The 17,688-nt window shown below is 51.2% G+C and overlaps 1 protein-coding gene across 10 annotated transcripts in view; it reads left to right on the forward strand.

Moving 5' to 3' along the window:
* PREX1 (phosphatidylinositol-3,4,5-trisphosphate dependent Rac exchange factor 1) overlaps nucleotides 1-17,688 on the forward strand; it is a 194,972-nt gene that overhangs the window by 167,719 nt on the left and 9,565 nt on the right. For 8 of the 10 annotated variants that reach the window (XM_067014051.1, XM_059036024.2, XM_067014053.1 and 5 more), the window contains 12 exons: nucleotides 1,560-1,747; nucleotides 2,039-2,200; nucleotides 2,886-3,096; nucleotides 3,791-4,067; nucleotides 6,654-6,860; nucleotides 8,216-8,304; nucleotides 9,584-9,666; nucleotides 9,827-9,917; nucleotides 11,779-11,907; nucleotides 13,532-13,573; nucleotides 14,879-15,096; nucleotides 17,177-17,276. In XM_067014051.1, the coding sequence (XP_066870152.1) occupies nucleotides 1,560-1,747; nucleotides 2,039-2,200; nucleotides 2,886-3,096; nucleotides 3,791-4,067; nucleotides 6,654-6,860; nucleotides 8,216-8,304; nucleotides 9,584-9,666; nucleotides 9,827-9,917; nucleotides 11,779-11,907; nucleotides 13,532-13,573; nucleotides 14,879-15,096; nucleotides 17,177-17,276 (1,797 nt within the window). The remainder of the gene's footprint in view (nucleotides 1-1,559; nucleotides 1,748-2,038; nucleotides 2,201-2,885; nucleotides 3,097-3,790; nucleotides 4,068-6,653; nucleotides 6,861-8,215; nucleotides 8,305-9,583; nucleotides 9,667-9,826; nucleotides 9,918-11,778; nucleotides 11,908-13,531; nucleotides 13,574-14,878; nucleotides 15,097-17,176; nucleotides 17,277-17,688) is intronic. The other 2 variants (XM_067014052.1, XM_059036027.2) reach the window with 1 other exon arrangement.

Consider the following 17,688-nt stretch of genomic DNA (forward strand, 5'->3'; position numbering starts at 1 on the left):
GTCCCTCAGTGTCTCCTTATCCTGTTTTATTTTTCTTTACCATGTGTATTAGTTGACATATATCATACAGTTATTTATTGCTTTTCTCTGTTTTCCCCACTAGCGTAAGCTCCCCGAGGGCAGGGATTTTGTTTGTTTTATTCCTTGCTGTATGCTCCGAGCCTTGAACTGTGCCTGGCGCATAGTAGGCGCTAAGTGAATACTTGTAGTTTGAATAATAGCCCCTCCTCTCCGGTTGCTTCTCTGGACTCTGCCCCGTACTTCTGCTGGGCTGGGGGTGGGGGCAGACGCCATGGGTCGACCAGGGGCTTTGGGTGCCTCTGTGTCTAACAGCTCTGGGCTCCTGGCTGGTGACTATGGGGTCAAAAAAGAACCAGGGTTTATGGGGTTGGCTGGGGAGCTGTCCCACACTGCTGAAACACCCACAGCCTGGCTGAGGGGTCCTAAAGGGGACAGGCTGATGGGGAGGGGGGATAGGCCAGCTGGCAGGTGTGAGCTCAGTTTGTGCCCCTCTGAGAGGAAAGGGCTGTGGGCCTCCTTCCCCAACATGTGGGCGACCCCTGATGATGACCGTAATCCATGCCGAGAGGAGTTGGCAGTTTCTACTCTTCTGTTCAACAAGTAGAAGCACCTACTATGTGCCAGGTTCTGTTCTAGGAGCTGGGGAGACACAAGTGAGCAAGGCAGACAGGTCCCTGCCCTCAGGAAACTGATGTGAGGGGAGCCAGACAGTGAACAAAACAACAAAAGAACTGACGAGTGGTGACACAGTATGAGGGTGAGGGGAGAAAGAGTGACAGGGTGTGTGTTGAGAGGTCCTCTTTGGAGCAGGTGGGGAGGAAAGCAGTTCACTCCAATAAAGTGTCTACTTTCTCCTTAGATACATCACTACCTGGCTGTGTGGCTCTGAGGAGTCACAGACTCTCTGGGCCCATATTAATCAGGACTGAAACTGCGCTGCATAAAAACATTGGCTCAGCAAACTAAAAAGTCTGAGTAGGGTCAACAAGCTTCAGGTCTGGCTCAGTCCAGCACTTTATATAGTGAGGAGGCTCTTTCTTTTTCTCCAGTTCTCAGCTCTGCTCCCTCTGTTTTGGTTTCCCCCTTACATGCTGTTTTTCCCACCTGGTGGCTTTAGTAACTTGGAATCCAGTTGAAAAAGAGAATGTCTCCTTCTCTTTGTAGATCCAACAAAAGTGCCAGACTTTACTCTCATTGACTCAGCTTGGGTCACATACTCACTCCTGAACCAATCACTATGAATAGAGGAAATCAAACATGCTGATTGGCCAGGTCTTTGCCTCTGGGGGAGGGTGTGGTTGGGGGGGGCCCTTTTCTGAGCCACATAGACTGAGAAAGGGGCTCAAGGGTAGATTCCTAGAAGGACAGTCTTCTAGAACAAGAGGTGAATGATAGCGGGCTGGCAAAAATGAACAGAGCTGCAGCACTTGAGTCCCCCCATCCATCCAATACAAGCCATCTGCGGTGCTGGGTCAGGAGGCTGGCTTGGTGTGGGGTGGTGCTCCCTCCTCAGGGTTGCCTGTCCCTCTGGCTTCCAGCCTTCCCCCTGCTGTCCCTGGGTCCCCAGCTGAGCCTGCACGAGGACAGCCCTGTGGTCAGCCTGACGGTGGACAACGTGCACCTGGAGCATGGCGTGGTGTACGAGTATGTGAGCACAGCAGGCATCAAGTGCCACGTGCTGGAGAAGATCGTGGAGCCCCGTGGCTGCTTCGGCCTCACTGCCAAGGTCTTGCTGGGTGCTGCCCTGCCCTGGGGGGTGGGGCAGCCTGATTCCCATGTCCTCAGAGTTAACCTGGAGCCCTGCATCCTAGTTCCTCCCTCTCCACTCGGTAGCTGTGGGGCTTAGGAGACTGACTTGTCAGCCTGTGGCCTCAGTTTACTCATCTGCGAAATGGGCCAGTAATAGAGCTGACCTCACACACGTATTATGAGGCGTATAGTAGTCACCCCCAGATAAACCCGTTAAGACCCTCCCAGGTGCACAGTGAGTGCTCAGTAGCTGTTAATATTTCTGCAGATCCTTGAGGCCTTTGCCACCGATGACAGTGTCTTTGTGCAGAACTGTGGGCGGCTTATGGCCCTGAGCAACAACATAAGGACCATGTCCCACTATGAGTTCCGCAACATCTGTGACACCAAGCTGGAGAGCATCGGCCAGAGGATCGCCTTATACCAGGAGGTGCCTGCACCCTACAGGGTCTCAACTCGGGATATTTTCGTTGTAAATGTTAAAACCCCACCCGATTTAGCTTAAACAAACAGGAGAATTTATTGGTTTATATTACTGAAGCATCCAGAGGTGAGCTTCAGGCATGGTTGTGTCTAAGCACTCAAACAAATATCACACTATTACAAGAACAGGGCCTCTCTCTTTCTCTTGACTTTATTTTTCTGTATTGGCTTTGCTCTCAGGCAGTTCCTTTTCATGTGGTGACAAAATGGCCCCCAATGGCTCTAGCCTTAGCAACCCCAGTAGAAAAGGAACTCAAAGAGAGCTTTTGTTGGCTTGGCTTGGGTCCCTTGCCTAGGCCTGTACCAGTCTCTGCAAGGATGGGGAGGTAACCTTACCTGAACCTCACAGACTGTGGGTCAGGGAGAGATGCTCCTCAAGGACAGCTCAGGTGCAGCTAAAATGGAGAAATGAACGCGGGTAGGTACTTGGAGGCCTCACATTTCTCCAAGCCTTCCCTGAAATCTGGGTCCAGTAAAAGGCACTGCAGGGGAATTTACTTTTCCATTTGGAACTATTGACATTTTGTCCAATTTTGGATTGTCTGACCTAGGCCAGGATAAAGTGGGTACTGGTGGTGGGCCAGAATTTCCAGACCCCTGTATCACGACTCCATGTCCCCTACCTTTCTCAGTTCGCAGCTCAGCTAAAGAGCAGAATCAGCCCGCCCTTCAAACAAGCACCCCTGGAACCCCATCCGCTTTGTGGCCTGGACTTTTGCCCCACCAATTGCCACGTCAACCTCATGGAAGTGTCCTACCCCAAGACTACTACCTCGGTTGGCAGGTCCTTCAGCATCCGCTTTGGTCGCAAACCCTCCCTCATCGGCCTTGACCCAGAGCAAGGTAACTGTGTGTGTCTGTCAAAAACTGTGTCCAGATCTCACACTACAGATACTTAAACAGAAGCATGTCTGAAGGCCAGCAGTCCAGAGCTGGAATGATAGCTCCACGGTCATCAGGGATCCAGGCTCCTTCTATCTTTCTGTGCCACCATCTCTAGATGTTGCTTTTATCCTGAAGGATGCCTTATGGTTTATAGAATGGCTGCTGGAGGACCAGCCATCATGTCTACATTCCAGGCAGGAAAAAGATCACAGTAGTTAGAAGCATATTAACACCAAACTGAAACTTTCTTATTGAAGTAATTTAATGTATTAAAAGAATATTTAAAAGAGAAATAGGGCTTCCCTGGTGGCGCAGTGGTTGAGAGTCCACCTGCCGATGCAGGGGACATGGGTTCGTGTCCCGGTCCGGGAAGATCCCACATGCTGTGGAGCAGTTGGGCCCGTGAGCCGTGGACGCTGAGCCTGTGCGTCTGGAGCCTGTGCTGCGCAGTGGGAGAGGCCACAACAGTGAGAGGCCCGCGTACTGCAAAAAAAAAAAAAAAGAAAAAAGAAAAGAAAAATAAATAAATAAATAAATAAAAGAGAAATATTTCTCATTCATTGGTATCCTTAAAATGAGTTTGTATACCTCTAAGTGGCTTGTGGGTGTCTGGGGGCTGTTTCCAAGTGAACTCTCCCTCCCTCCACTGTAGGTCACCTGAACCCCATGTCCTACACCCAGCACTGCATCACCACCATGGCTGCCCCATCCTGGAAGTGCCTACCTGCTGTGGATGGGGACCCCCAAAGCCAGGGTCCCAACAACAGCAGCTTTGGGTCAGCCATTGGAACCCTTGGCCAGGAGGACCGGGGTTTGAGCTTCCTACTCAAGCAGGAGGACCGTGAGATCCAGGATGCCTACCTGCAGCTCTTTACCAGACTGGATGTGGCCCTGAAGGAGATGAAGCAATATGTTACCCAGATCAACAGGTGAGCCCTAGGCCCAGAAGGGAATGGCCCGAGTGTCAGGGTCAGGATTTCTCAACATCAGCAGCATCAACATTCTGGGTAGGATCATTCTTCGGAGCTGGGGGCTGTCCTGTACATTATAGGGTATTAGTGGTATCCCTGGCTTCTACCCACTAGATGCCAGTAGCACCCCCTTCCCCAGTTGTGACAATCACAAATGTCTTCATTGTCAAATGCCCTCTGGGGGGCAAAATCACCCCTGATTGAGGACCACTGATCTAATGAAAGGATGGATGTAGGCAGCATCATCAGTAGAGGCTAAAACTATTTGTTGAGAGGTTTGGGGGGAATCTTATCATTTTAATGTTGCAGAAAGAGAGACGGCTAGACGTGATTTCCCTTTTGGTGCGAAGCAGCAGGACACACACACTGCACCACCTGCAAAGCGTTCTTGCCAACACAAGTCGCACTGTTCTCTGATCAAAGTTCTAGGTCTCACTACTCAGCTAGGGGACTGGGTTTTAAGGGAGGATGAAATGCCACCTCAGGGACGCAGTGGGCTAAATTCGGAGGGTGGGTGATTCTAGATGACAAATGACCAGTTTCTTTAACAAATAAATGATTGGAGGGGAAGCAGGTACAGGGAGGGGGAGGAGGAACTGTTAAGGAAGAGACTTGAGAGACACATCAACCAAATACAGTGTCTGGACCTGGTTCGGGTTCTGTTTCTAACATACCATCTGTGAGAAGACACTTTGGGGAGCATCAGGGATCCCGTGGACTGGGAACTAGATGGTATTATGGAATGATTGATTTTGTTAGGTGCGGTAAGAGTGACTGGTTATGTTTACAACAGTGTTTCTCAGCCTCAGTACTGCTGACATTTGGGGCCCGATAATTCTTTGTTGTGGGGCTCTTAGTGGCATTCCTGGCCTCTACTCCTTGGATGCCAGTAGCTAGCCCACCCCTCCCTGCCCTGCTTCAGTTGTGACAACTAAAAATGTCTCTGGATGTTGCTAAATGTTTGCGCCTGAGAAAACTTGCTAAATTGCTAACTGTTTCCTGGGGTGGGGGAGTGGGGGACAGAAAGCACCCTCAGTTGAGAACCGTTGCTTTAAAAATAAATCCTTATGTGCTAGAGACACATGTGGAAGTGTTTATAGGGGAAATTATATGATATCTTAGGTTTGTTTTAAACACTCCAGAAAAAGCAAAAGGAAAGATGGAGGAAAGAAAAGTGGATCCTGAGTTGCCACTGTTGAAGCTGGCAGCTGGTTACCTGGGGTCCATCATACTGGTCCCTCTCCTTTTGTGTATGATAGAAATTGTCAATGAGAATAGGAAAAATAATGTAGGGTCTGGAGGCAGGTGGCCTGGGTTTGATCCTGGCCCTGCCACTTATTAGCTGTGTGACCTTAGGCAAGTCACTTAACCTCTCTGAGCCTTGATGGTCTCACCTGTTAAAATGGGGCTAATCATAATACTGACCTCATTGAGATGTAGTAGGATTATATCAGCAAGGGTTTACTGATCACTTATAAGGCACCAGACACTCTTCTAAGCACTTTACATATTTTAACTCCCTTAATCTTTACAGCAGCTTAGGAAATAGCTAGTGATATTACTCCAGATGAGGAAACTGAGTCTCAGAGAGGTTTAATAATTAGCTTTAGGTCTCTGAACTAGGAAATTGTAGCATTGGGATTTGAACCTGGGGTCTGTCTGTCTTAAAAACCTATAGTCTTAACAATTATACTCTATGCCAGGGATTGACACACTAGGGCCTATGGACCAAATCCAGCCCACTGCTTTTTTTTTAAAAAAAATAAAGGTTTATTGGAACATAGCCATGCCCATTTCTTTACATGTTGTCTATGGTGCTGTCACAGTACAGCAGCAGAGTTGAGTGTATAGTTGTAACTGAGACCATATGGCCCTTATAGACCACGTTTCCCAGTTGCCTTCTTTTCTCTGGAGGCTGGGTGTAGCTTGGCTGTGAAATAAAGAATATCTGTATGTCACGCCCCCCACAGGAGGGACAACGTATTCACATCTGCAGAGTTGCTAGTGGGATTTTCTTATTTATTTATTTATTTATTTATTTATTTATTTATTTATTTATTTATTTTTGGCTGCGTTGAGTCTTCGTTGCTGTGCAGGCTTTCTCTAGCTGTGGGCAGAGGGGGCTACTCTTCGTTGCGGTGCACAGACTTCTCATTGCTGTTGCTTCTCTTGTTACAGCACGGGCTCTAGGTGCGCGGACTTCAGTAGTCATGGCATAAGGGCTCAGTGGTTGTGGCTTGCAGGGTCTAGAGCTCAGGCTCAGTAGTTGTGGCGCACGGGCTTAGTTGCTCCGCGGCACGTGGGATCTTCCCGGACCAGGGATCGAACCCACGTCCCCTGCATTGGCAGACGGATTCTTAACCACTGCGCCACCAGGGAAGTCCTGCTGGTGGGATTTTCAGGGAAGGGACACAGAGCATTTGATGGCTCCCTCTGCTTAGGATCAAAGGTGAGGCCTGAGGTCAGAGCCTTGCCTGCGGCCTCCATGGAGGCAAGTGGAGCCACAGGCCTCTGCCTTTAAGTTCAAAGTCTTTGCTCCTGCAGGCTGCTGTCCACCATCACGGAGCCCACCTCGGGTGGGTCCTGCGATCCACCCTCGGCCGAGGAGGCCTCATCCCCCCAACTGGTCAGCGAGGAGAGCGAGATGGACAGGACCGACCACGGGGGCAGCAAGAAAGTGTGCTTCAAGGTGTCTGAGGAGGATCAGGAGGACTCGGGTCATGACACCATGAGCTTCCGGGACTCCTACAGGTGGGGCAAGCTGGGGCGTCTCGTGGGGTTTGGTGTGAATGGCCAGTGGCACAGTTGAGGCCCCGCCGTGGGAAAGTCAGAATCAGAGGACATTTCCCAGGAAGCAGTGGGAGGGGGCACTGTTGCCTAGCCATGTGGTCCTGGGCGGTTAGGCTGAGCCCCACAGCATGCCCCAGGTGCCCCCTTCGGCTCCCCTGCCCTGCGCTACCGTTGCAGGCCCCGTCCCCTGGTGGACACCACCCATCCTTTCTGCCTGGGTTCCACTCCACGCACGTTGATGGAATGTGGTCCAAGGAAAAGTCAAGGTCTGCATTGTGTTTTAAAATCAACATAAGACCTCTGGTTTCTGCAACAAACACTATTTTTGCTTGGTCCAGGGAGTAAGACCATTTTTTTTCCCTGCTGACTGGGAGGATCTGAATTGTTTTCTCCTGGTTAAGTTAATTATTAACAAGATCAGTGACGTTTTAATTAGTGGGTTAAATAGACTAAAACCCCAATTTCCTGTAATAAACCATAGAGTGAGTGGGAATTCCTTACCACAAATCAACAAGCACCATAGCCTCCAGTGAAAGGTTATATAACATCTGACCATTGAGGTTAAAGTAGAATCTTGAAGGGGCACTTCAGTTGTTCTGGGTAAAATACAGAACTGATAGAATTTGGCAAGAAAGGCCTTGGGCCCCATCCTCCCAGCTTTTATATCCTTTCAGTCTTCAAGGGACCGGATTGGTCGATGTTTCTTGCTGTCTGTATTACAAGATGGTCTGGCTGACTGGGTACCGTGTGTTCTTGGAGCCTCTTGTCCACAGACCAAGATCTCTCCATCTCTCTGAGTTTCCATTCTGACATTTTTGGGTCCTTCGATTTTTCCTTTAATTGTCAGAAAGGTGAAGGAAAGAATTTCAGGGTTGTGGTTTTTGATTCCCCGTACCTTCTGAGTTCCTGGGATACAAGCCAAGCAAACACAGCCCTTGTTCTTAGGAGGTTTCTAGCCAGGCTGGGGAGACAAAACATGGAACCATGTGCCCAAGTGTGGCGAATGCAGGTGTGTCCAGGGACAAGGCTGTCCCACGAAGACAGGGGCAGGAGTTACACCCAAACGAAAATGATTCATTTGTCCACCTACCACTTCTGTACCGAGGCCTGAAAATGTTTCCCCAGCGTCAGACCTAGAAAACGCACCAGGTCAACCCTGCCCGTCTGTGGCTCTGGTGGTTGGCCCGTGGTGCCTTCTCTGGGCCAGTCGTCCACCCAAGGGTTTTGTCTACACTCCAGAAAGTGGGTTCCGGGTGCTGGGACCAGAGGCTGTGAGTGCGAGGGTGACTCACGCCTTCGTCTCTGCTGCTTTGCAGTGAGTGTAACAGTAATCGGGACTCCGTCCTGTCCTACACCAGCGTGAGAAGTAACAGCTCCTACCTGGGCAGCGACGAGATGGGGTCTGGTGAGTGCAGAGGATCGTGCTCCAGGAGAGGGGCCCCCCAGCGTGACTCTGTTTTGTTTACTTTTATTTTGTTATGCTTTACTCCATGTTATATTGTCTTCTGTTACTTTGCATGGTGTGGTAGTGGTTTTCCTTCAGTCCTTGAGCAAACATTTACTGCTGCACCGGTTATGTGCTGGGACCACAGTAGTGAATGAAAAGACAAAGATCCGGCCCTCACGTCCTCCGTGAATGCCACGGACACGGGACAAATAAAAACAAACACGATGCAGTTACATGTCGTGGTGAGGGCTCCAACGTTGCTGAAATAGGGCAAGCTGATGGTTTCCATGAATGACACATGCTCGAACCCAAAATTCAAATGACACAGGAAAGTTCAAAAGAAGTACATGAAAATAAATCAGAATCTCAGCCTCTCCCCCGGAAATGACTATTGATTGCATTTGGGGATTGCTGGTGAACATGTATTTCTGCACAGATGTGGAGAAATGTGGGTGGACGGCTGGAGGGACAGACAGACGTAAATAAGATTTTATAAATTAGATTATATGGTACTTGGAACTTTTACTGAAAGACTGAAATTTGTTTTTATTTTAGTTTTATTGATTTCAGCTTTTAAAAATTTTATTTTGTGAATAGGACAGACATCCACAGGGTTCATAATTCAGACGGCATGAGAGCGTGGGTGGTGACAGACCTCCCTCCCACCCTGTTACCCGGCCTCCCGGTTCCCAAGTTCCCACTGTCACGACTACCCTATGTGTCCTTCCAGAGGTAGTATCTGTGCATAAAAATTTAATTTTAATTATACTTCAGTTTAACAGAAGAAAAAGAAGCTCAAGTAAAATCAGAGATATTTCTGAACTTTAGATAAATATTTCATCACATAAGATATTCAGCTGCAAAAACTATCCCTGGGGGCGCTTACGTGTGGCAGCTGATTTAAATGAAATGGCTGGGGGATGAATCGGGAGACTGGGGTCCGGTTCCTTATCTCTGGCTTTCTGTCTCCTCGTCTGCAGAGTGAAAACTAATAACATTGACTTACAATTGTGTAATGTTTTCGTTCCTGTTGCCCATTTTGCAGATGAAGAAACCGAGATGCAGAGAGGTCAAGTGATTTGTGCAGGGTCACACAGCCAGGACCTGGGTCTATCAGACTCCAAGTCCACTGTGGGTTTTGGAGCTCTGTAGCTACATTGCTTTCTTGAGAAAGAGGCTGGGAAAGTGTGAGATAGGGCGGGAATAGTTGATGGCGGTGGTTTCTTCCTTCTGCAAGGGGACGAGCTGCCCTGTGACATGAGGATCCCGTCAGACAAGCAGGACAAACTTCACGGCTGCCTGGAGCACCTCTTTAACCAGGTAGGACCTTTGTCCCAACCCCGGCCTGAACTTGAGTTCTTCCCATCACCCCTGGTAAGAACCCATAAGCCAGGAGCTGGGGCAGGGGCTATGAGTAATGGGTCCCTGCAACTTGGCGGGCCCTGGGGGCCAAACTAACCCAGAGCTTTCTGCCACCCAGGTGGACTCCATCCACGCACTCCTCAAGGGGCCAGTCATGAGCAGAGCTTTTGAAGAGACGAGGCATTTCCCCATGGACCACAGCTTACAAGGTGAGCAGAGAAGAGTGCCCAGACAGGGCGAGGGATGACATCCAGCATCCGTCCGGGAGACAGGCTCCAACGGGTGACGTGTGCTGGACAGGCGGCAGGCCACCTGGGCCACGTTCTCAGCTCACCTGTTGAATGGCCGTGGGTCAGTCCAGGGGCAGTCAGCAGGTTCAGCCCGTGGGCTAAATCCAGCCCATGGCCTGTTTTTGTACAGACTGTGAGCTGAGAATGCTGTTTCATTTATAATGGATTGTCAAAATGGAACAAAAGAAAGAAAGAAAGAATATGTGACAGGGACTGTATGCCCTGCAAAGCCTAAATCAGTTCCTGTCTGACTCTTTACAGAAAAAGTGTGTGGACCTCTGGGCTGGTCCCTGAGCTTTTCTGGGCCTCCGTCTGCCTGTTTATAACATGAGGGGAAGGACTGGAGCACAATTTGCCAAACCTCAGACACCCCCAGCCCCTTCATCGTTTTAGACATATTCATAGAATCTGCCAACATCTTTACATTTTTTTAAACCATATTCATTTGCTGCCCGTATTATTGATAGATCAAAGTGTCTCCCTTTAAAAAATTCAGTTTTGAAAGGAACTTATTTAACTTTCCATAAATGGAAAACCAGTATAAAATGTCATAAAATAATGATAAATCCAATAGAAACAGCAACAGAAAATGCCACTGTACTGTAGTTAGGCACTGTTGCCTGCCCAGAGCTCTTTGTTCTTTATTCCTGAGGGGGATTAGTGAGTTAAAGAAGTGTTAAGGACTTGCCAGCACCAAATTGAGACCTTCTTCTTGAAATGATTGAGAGAAAAAGATTGACTTTTATGTCCTTCTATTTACTTCTCCCATTTACCCATCCACCCACCTATTTATCTATCCACCCATCTGTCCATCCATCCATCCATCCATCATCCATCATCCATTCCTCTATCCATCCATCCATCCACCTACCCACTCATCCACCCATCTGTCTACTCCATGCATCCATGCATTCATACATCCAGTAAATAATTTCCAAGAACCAGCTTGTGTCAGGCCTTGTGCTGGGCCCTGGGGCCCATTAGATGAAAGTGACACTGCCTCTGACCTCAAGGAGCTTCCGGTAGAGTTCAGGAGATAGGAAAAGAAACAGGCAGTTGCTCCTAAGTGAGGGTCGGAAGTGGTGAGGAGTTGGGGTGCCCTAGCTCAGCTCTCCTGCTGTCTCAGGATCATGTCTCCCTGAGATGGACCTTAGGAAGAAGAACTGTCAAACTCAGAGGAAACAAAACCACAGATATCTCAGAAACCTGGGACTTTGTAGCTGGGAAGAGGCCAAAGGAGCGGGGACCTGTGTTTGCTTGTCTGGGGCCAGGTTCAAGTCCCTTTTCTGTCACTACCCTGCTGTGTGACTTGAGGCAAGTCACTTTGCCACTCTGTGCCTGGACTTCCCCCTCGGTGTAGGGAAAAGGTTACGCTAGGTTACAGCTCATGTGCCAGCTCGATTGGTTGTGGCTGTGAGGAGGTTGTACCCGAGAATCCTTCCGTGACTACATCCAGGCTTGGGAGACAAGAATGCCCTGATGAATTGTGATGTCTGCATTGGATTGGTTGCACCTGGGAGGAGTCACCGCCTCAGACGAGCAGGAAGGAGTGCTGAGATTGATCAGCAATGTCTTCCATGAGCGTGATACTATGAATTCGTAGCACACTTACCATGTACTTGCCTTCCATGGACCAGATAGTACCCTAGGGTCCTGCCAGCATCCTTGACCGAAGATTCTGAGCCTTGGAATCTAGTGATGGTACAGAGGCCTTTGTGCCACCATTTTCCAAAGCTGTCTAATTATCCCTTTCCTGCCCTCATGTCATTTTCTGCCCCAGAGTTCAAACAGAAAGAGGAGTGTACAATTCGTGGCCGCAGCTTGATCCAGATCAGCATCCAGGAGGACCCCTGGAACCTCCCCAATTCCATCAAGACCCTGGTGGACAACATTCAGAGATACGTGGAAGGTCAGTTGGGCAGGGAAGGCTGTAACGTGGAGGTTTTGTGGCCTTTGGTTCTTGATGTGGAATGTGGAAGGATCAGGAATGGGTCCATCTCTGTGCCCCATGTCTCTCCAGGCCCAGGGAGAGGACGGGAAGAGCTAGTGTCCCTTTCTCAGCTGTGTCCTGCCCTGGGCAAGGCCCTGGGACGGTACACACTTGATCAAGGAACCGCTGATTTGGGGTGCTTGGGGCTTCCTTGCAGAGTCTGGAAGCTAAGAAGGCTGAACTTGTTCCTTCTCAGCTTCCAAAATTGTGGATGTAGTTCAGTTCCTTTTGTTTATTAACCAGGTTACAAGTTGGGGGGGGGTGGGTGGGTCCTGATCAGACTTGGGCCCCCAGGTAATTTTTGATGCTACAGCATTAAAAAATGTGAATCTGCTGCCAGCATTTATAATCTGAGACCCCACATAAAAGTCTAGATTTCTGGCTGTTCTTGAACAATCAGAAGATCTGGCAATAACAGGCCTGCAATTCTGCTTTCACACTTGGATGGAGATGAGTGGTGGCCACCCTCTTGAGGTGGGGGAAGGGTGCCTTCCAGTCCACATGGATCCCACCGTGCCCTGTGGCCTGGGGTCTGCTTCATGCACCTTATGTTACCTGCCTGGCCCTTGGCAGCATTTGAGCCTGGGACTCCTGGGTTAGAAGGATCCCAGGCCAGGGAGACATCTGACCAGGACAGCAGGAGGTGCTTGGGCCCAGGGTCATGACCCCAGGAACAGCACCCTCTGAGCTGGAAGTCTGTGTTGGCCCTGAGCTGTCCTGTCTTCCAAAACTGTCACTGGTGAAGAGCATGGACTCTGGAGCCAGACGGCCAGTGCTCAAACCCCAGTTCTCCCACTTATTGGCTGTGCGACCTTAGCAAGTTCCTTGACTTCTCTGTGCTTCAGTCTCTGCATGTGTAAAATAGGTTCATAGTGTTGTTGTGAGGGGTAAATGAGTCAGTACAAACAAGGCACTTAGTACAGTGCCTGGCACACAGTAAGTCCTCAGTAAGCATTTGCTGGTGTTATTACCACACCCTGCCCTGCATCTTAGTGCCTCCCCAGGACAGAATGTATCACAAGAGGGCAAATCCAGGGGCCTTTCAGATTTTTCTTTTAAGCCCCTTTTGGGCCCAAGAGCCTTATTTGACGGAAAGAGACCAGGGTGTTAGGCCTGTGTCTGGAAGGTCTGGGCTTTGTCTACACGTGGGCAGGGCTTGGCTGTGTAGGACCATGTGAATAAGTACCTGAGTACACGTGTGAGTGTACGTGGTCTGAGTGTGCTCCCACATGTACGTACATGCGTGTGTCAGGGTGTGCCCACGCACAGGTACAAGGTGTGGGCTGGGGGCTCTGGCCCATTAGTTGGAAGGGCTGTTTCAGTCTCTGTATAGACAGTTGGGGTGCAGCTAGCAGTTGGGGTTTCATGCCCTGGATGTCCAGGGGTTTCTGGAGTCTGCTCAACATTCAGTCAAAGCTTCTTGAGCACGGCTCTGTGTACACAGAGCTTCACTACGAGAAGGGGTCAGGCACGTGGGCTGTGGGGAGGCCTGGCTCGGCTTGCTCCTACTAACCCCTCTCAGCCCATCTCCTTCTCCTTCCAGATGGAAAGAATCAGCTGCTCCTGGCCTTGCTGAAATGCACAGGTGAGGGCTTTGAAGGGGCAGCTGTCTGTGATTTGCACACACCCAGGTGCATCTGGGAGAGGCCCCCCCTGGCAGCCAGTGCCCATGACTGCAGCCCGGGGAAGGCCTCTTCTGCCAGCCAAGGTGGACTTTCCCCTGGTCACTGGGGTCCGCACAGGGGGAGGTAACACCATGGCCTCTAGCCCCTCCGAGAACTACTCAGACCTCACTTCTTCCTCTTGTGTCCAGGCGACAAGTCTCAGGGCCCTGGAGCCAGGAGCACTGTCTCTTGCCACTTCCCAGGCCTGGGCTGATCTTGACGAGGACACGGGATAGAGCACCGACAATTAGGGAGGCTCTTTGCCGGTAGAGCCCTCAGCCCCAGCCTGGGGCTTCCTACCCTGAAGAAGACGGTGGGGAGGGGGAGGGGCTGACGGGGGCCTAGGGGAATCTTGGAGGTGTTCTCTGTCCTCCCTTCCTTCCAGAAATTCTCAGCCAAGGGACAGCTAGAATAGGATCTGGGTCAAAAATGGTCATTGAAAACCCATTGGCGTAGAGCCAGTCATCAAAAATAATCCCTTCCAGGGAATTCCCTGGTGGTCCAACGGTTAGGACTTGGTGCTTTTGCTGCTGGGGCCCGGTTTCGATCCCTGATCAGGGAACTAAGATCCCGAAAGCTGCGTGGCACAGCCAAAAGAAAAAAAAAAAATCCCTTCCGGGATATTAGGACCCTGAATGACTGATTGCCCCAAATTGGCCAGTTCTGTAAATCACATCACAAGCAGGGGACAAGGAAGTGGTGGTGGGGGAATGACAAGAAGAAGGCATACTTCTCAAAAATAGAGAAAATGGTAAACTGCCTTTCTTAAAACATGGAGCTGGTGTCGTCACTCTCAATCAATGCCGAGAAATTTCCTAATAAATGAACACCTGAGGGTAAGGGTTTGGGGAAAGCCTTTGGAAAATCACAAGTTGGTTTTTTTTGTTTGTTTGGTTTTTTGTATTTTTTTTTTTGCGGTCCCGTGTCCCCAGCATCGGCAGGCGGACTCCCAACCACTGCGCCACCAGGGAAGCCCCGCAAGCTGTTTTGTTGTTTTACGTAGGGAGATGAGTCATTGAGAGGGCTTTTTCCATGGATTGGCTTGGCTTTTGGAGAGTTGAGTTTTGTGGAGTTGCCTTTGGTGCCTGGGATGAATGAATTCTGTCTGCCAAGTTGGCCCCGGATGGGTGGTCGTGTCCGGGAGAGGAGGCTGGTCCCAGGCCCTGGGGTGTGGGGTACAGGCCTGCTGATGGCACAGGAGCCCCCCCCGCCCCCTCTGCCCACAGACACGGAGCTGCAGCTGCGGAGGGACAGCATCTTCTGCCAGGCACTGGTGGCCGCCGTGTGCACCTTCTCGGAGCAGCTGCTGGCGGCCCTGAGCTACCGCTACAACAACAATGGCGAGTACGAGGAGAGCAGCCGGGACGCCAGCCGCAAGTGGCTGGAGCAGGTGGCGGCCACTGGCGTCCTCCTGCGCTGCCAGTCGCTGCTCTCGCCGGCCGCGGTGAGTGGGGGCGGGGGAGGTCTTGCTCAGGCTGTCGCTCACCCCGTTCCTTCATTCAGCGGCTGCTTATCGAGCACCTACTATGTGTCACTGTTACAGGCACTGGGGACCCAGCAGTGGACAAAACAGAGTTCATTTACTCCGGGACCTTATACCCTGATTTTGGGGAGATAGACATAAACAACTAGGGACCACGGATGGTACAGACTGGAGGTTCTCACCAGGGCAGTTTTGTCCCCAGGGCACACTCAGCAATCTCTGGAGACATTTTATTTTTTTCGCGCTATGCGGGCCTCTCACTGTTGTGGCCTCTCCTGCTGCGGAGCACGGGCTCCGGACGCGCAGGCTCAGCGGCCATGGCTCACGGGCCCAGCCGCTCCGCGGCATGTGGGATCTTCCCGGACGGGGCACGAACCCGTGTCCCCCGCATCGGTAGGCGGACTCTCAACCACTGCGCCACCAGGGAAGCCCCATCTGGAGACATTTTTGGTTGTTACAACTGAGGGAAGAGGAAATATTACTGGCATCTGGTATGTAGAGGCCAGGGAGGCTGTTAAACCTCCTACAACACACAGAATGCTCACCCCCGTCCCCACCCCCCAGCAGAGAATTATCTGGCCCCAAGTGTCAGTTGTGCTGCAGTTGAGAAACCCTCACTTATAGTGTTAAGGGCTAAGGGGAAGGTCTGGGGTGGTGGCAGTTGAAAGTTTTGATAAGGCAGCCACTGAGGGCCTCAGTGAGAGGTGACATCTGACCTAAGAACCAAAGGAGGGGAGGGGGTGAGCCATGAGGACACTGGGGAGGAGCCCTCCGGGCAGAGAGAACAGCGGGTGCAAAGGTCCTGAGGCAGGAGGATGCACGCAGTGTTTGAGATACAACGAGGTACCCAGTGTGGCTGGAATAGAGTGAGTGAGCCAGGGGAAGGTGGGGGAGGTGAGTCCTGAGAATTAACAGGGGTCTTACTGTTCGGGGTCTTGCAGGCTGTTGTAGGACTTTGACTGTTCATCTGAGTGGGTGGCAGTCAGGGGAGGGTTTTGAGAAGAGGAGGGACAGGATCTGACTTTGATACTTAAAAGGATCACCCAGGCTGCGGGGTGGGGAAGAGTGTAGAAGGGCAAGGGCAGAAACTGGGAGACCCGTGAGCAGGCCTTTGTGGTAATCCAGGTGAACTTGGTTGATACGAATAGCATCTTGTCTAGTCCTTGCAGCAGCCCCCAGGCAGGTCCTTTAGCACCCACTTTCTAAGGCTGAGAACACTGAGGCCCGGGGAACCTGTGTGAACCTGGGAGTCTGACTCTAGACCTGGTTCCCCTAGACTGCTCTGCCTTCTCCACATCTCTTTTATCTCTATGAGTGCCCTGTCCAGCCACTCGCAGGGCTCAGAATCAGGCTGGGTCCCTCTAGCAGCCCTGGGAGGAGGCAGAGCCAATGACTCAGCATTTCGGGGTACTGGTACCCAGAGCCGATGCCCCCCCGGAAATCCAGCCGGCAGCTGCACTTGCTCTGTGCTGTTTGCCCCTCCACCCATGTGCCCAGGCCTGAGCTCACCACACCTTGCAGCCCTGAGCCTCCTAGACATTTTCCCAGGCTGGACAGGAAGCCACAGCTGCGGCGGTTTGGGAAAGAGTGGCCGTGGCGCGCCCTCTGCTGGCCGATGTTGCAGACAGGTGCCTGCCTGGTGGGAGACACCCTCTCATTGGCTTCTGGAACTGAGCACCCAGCCCTCACTTTCTTCTCTGATGAGGACACCGGGACCCAGTGTGTTAACTCAGCAGTTGCCAGGACATGCAGGCTCTGAGCTGGGTGCTGCGCTGTAATGGTTCAGTGGGATTGGTGGGTTGACCCGGGTAAGAGAGCCACCCACCATGTTAGAGCAGAGATGGGCTCTTACCTGGGAGGTGCAGGACAGGCCTGGAACAAACATGATCTCACGTCCAGCCCCAGAGAGACCTGCGCAAGACCTCATGCCTGGTAGCGCCACAGCCTGGTGTGTCAACTAGAGTTGAATCACAGCATCTTGAAGTGAAACCTGGGGCAGGGGGGGCACCTGTGACTCCTCCACTCTGTCTTGCTCTTGCAGAAGGAGGAACGGACCATGTTGGAGGACATCTGGGTGACCCTGTCGGAGCTGGACAACGTCACCTTCTCCTTCAAGCAGCTGGATGAGAGCTACGTGGCCAGTGAGTGACTCCTCCCGGGCCCACCGTGAGAGTCGGGGTTCTGGGGTGGAAGGTTCTGCTCTGGGGTCACCCTGTCCCTCCCCCTGCCACCAGGCCAGCTGCCTAAAGTTGACTCAGGACCCAGTGCTTTCAACCCTCATGCTCCCAACATACAGGGAAGGAGAGGGTCTCTTTTTTCATAAACCCAGCCGTCTCCAACAGCGCTTAGGAGAGAAAAACAGCCAGTACCCAGTTCTTATTAAAAGTCCTAGAGATAACCTTCTGTGAGATGAAGACGTGTTAAGATTTTCTAAGAACTTACAGCATAATTTTCTTCTTTCCTTTCTTTCTCCCTCCCTCCCACCCATCTTTCCACTCGCCTACCCACCCATCCATCCACCCATCCATTTATCCATCCATCCGCCCATCACCC

The sequence above is a fragment of the Kogia breviceps genome, chromosome 14, assembly GCF_026419965.1.
Source record: "Kogia breviceps isolate mKogBre1 chromosome 14, mKogBre1 haplotype 1, whole genome shotgun sequence".
Classification (NCBI taxonomy): domain Eukaryota; kingdom Metazoa; phylum Chordata; class Mammalia; order Artiodactyla; family Physeteridae; genus Kogia; species Kogia breviceps.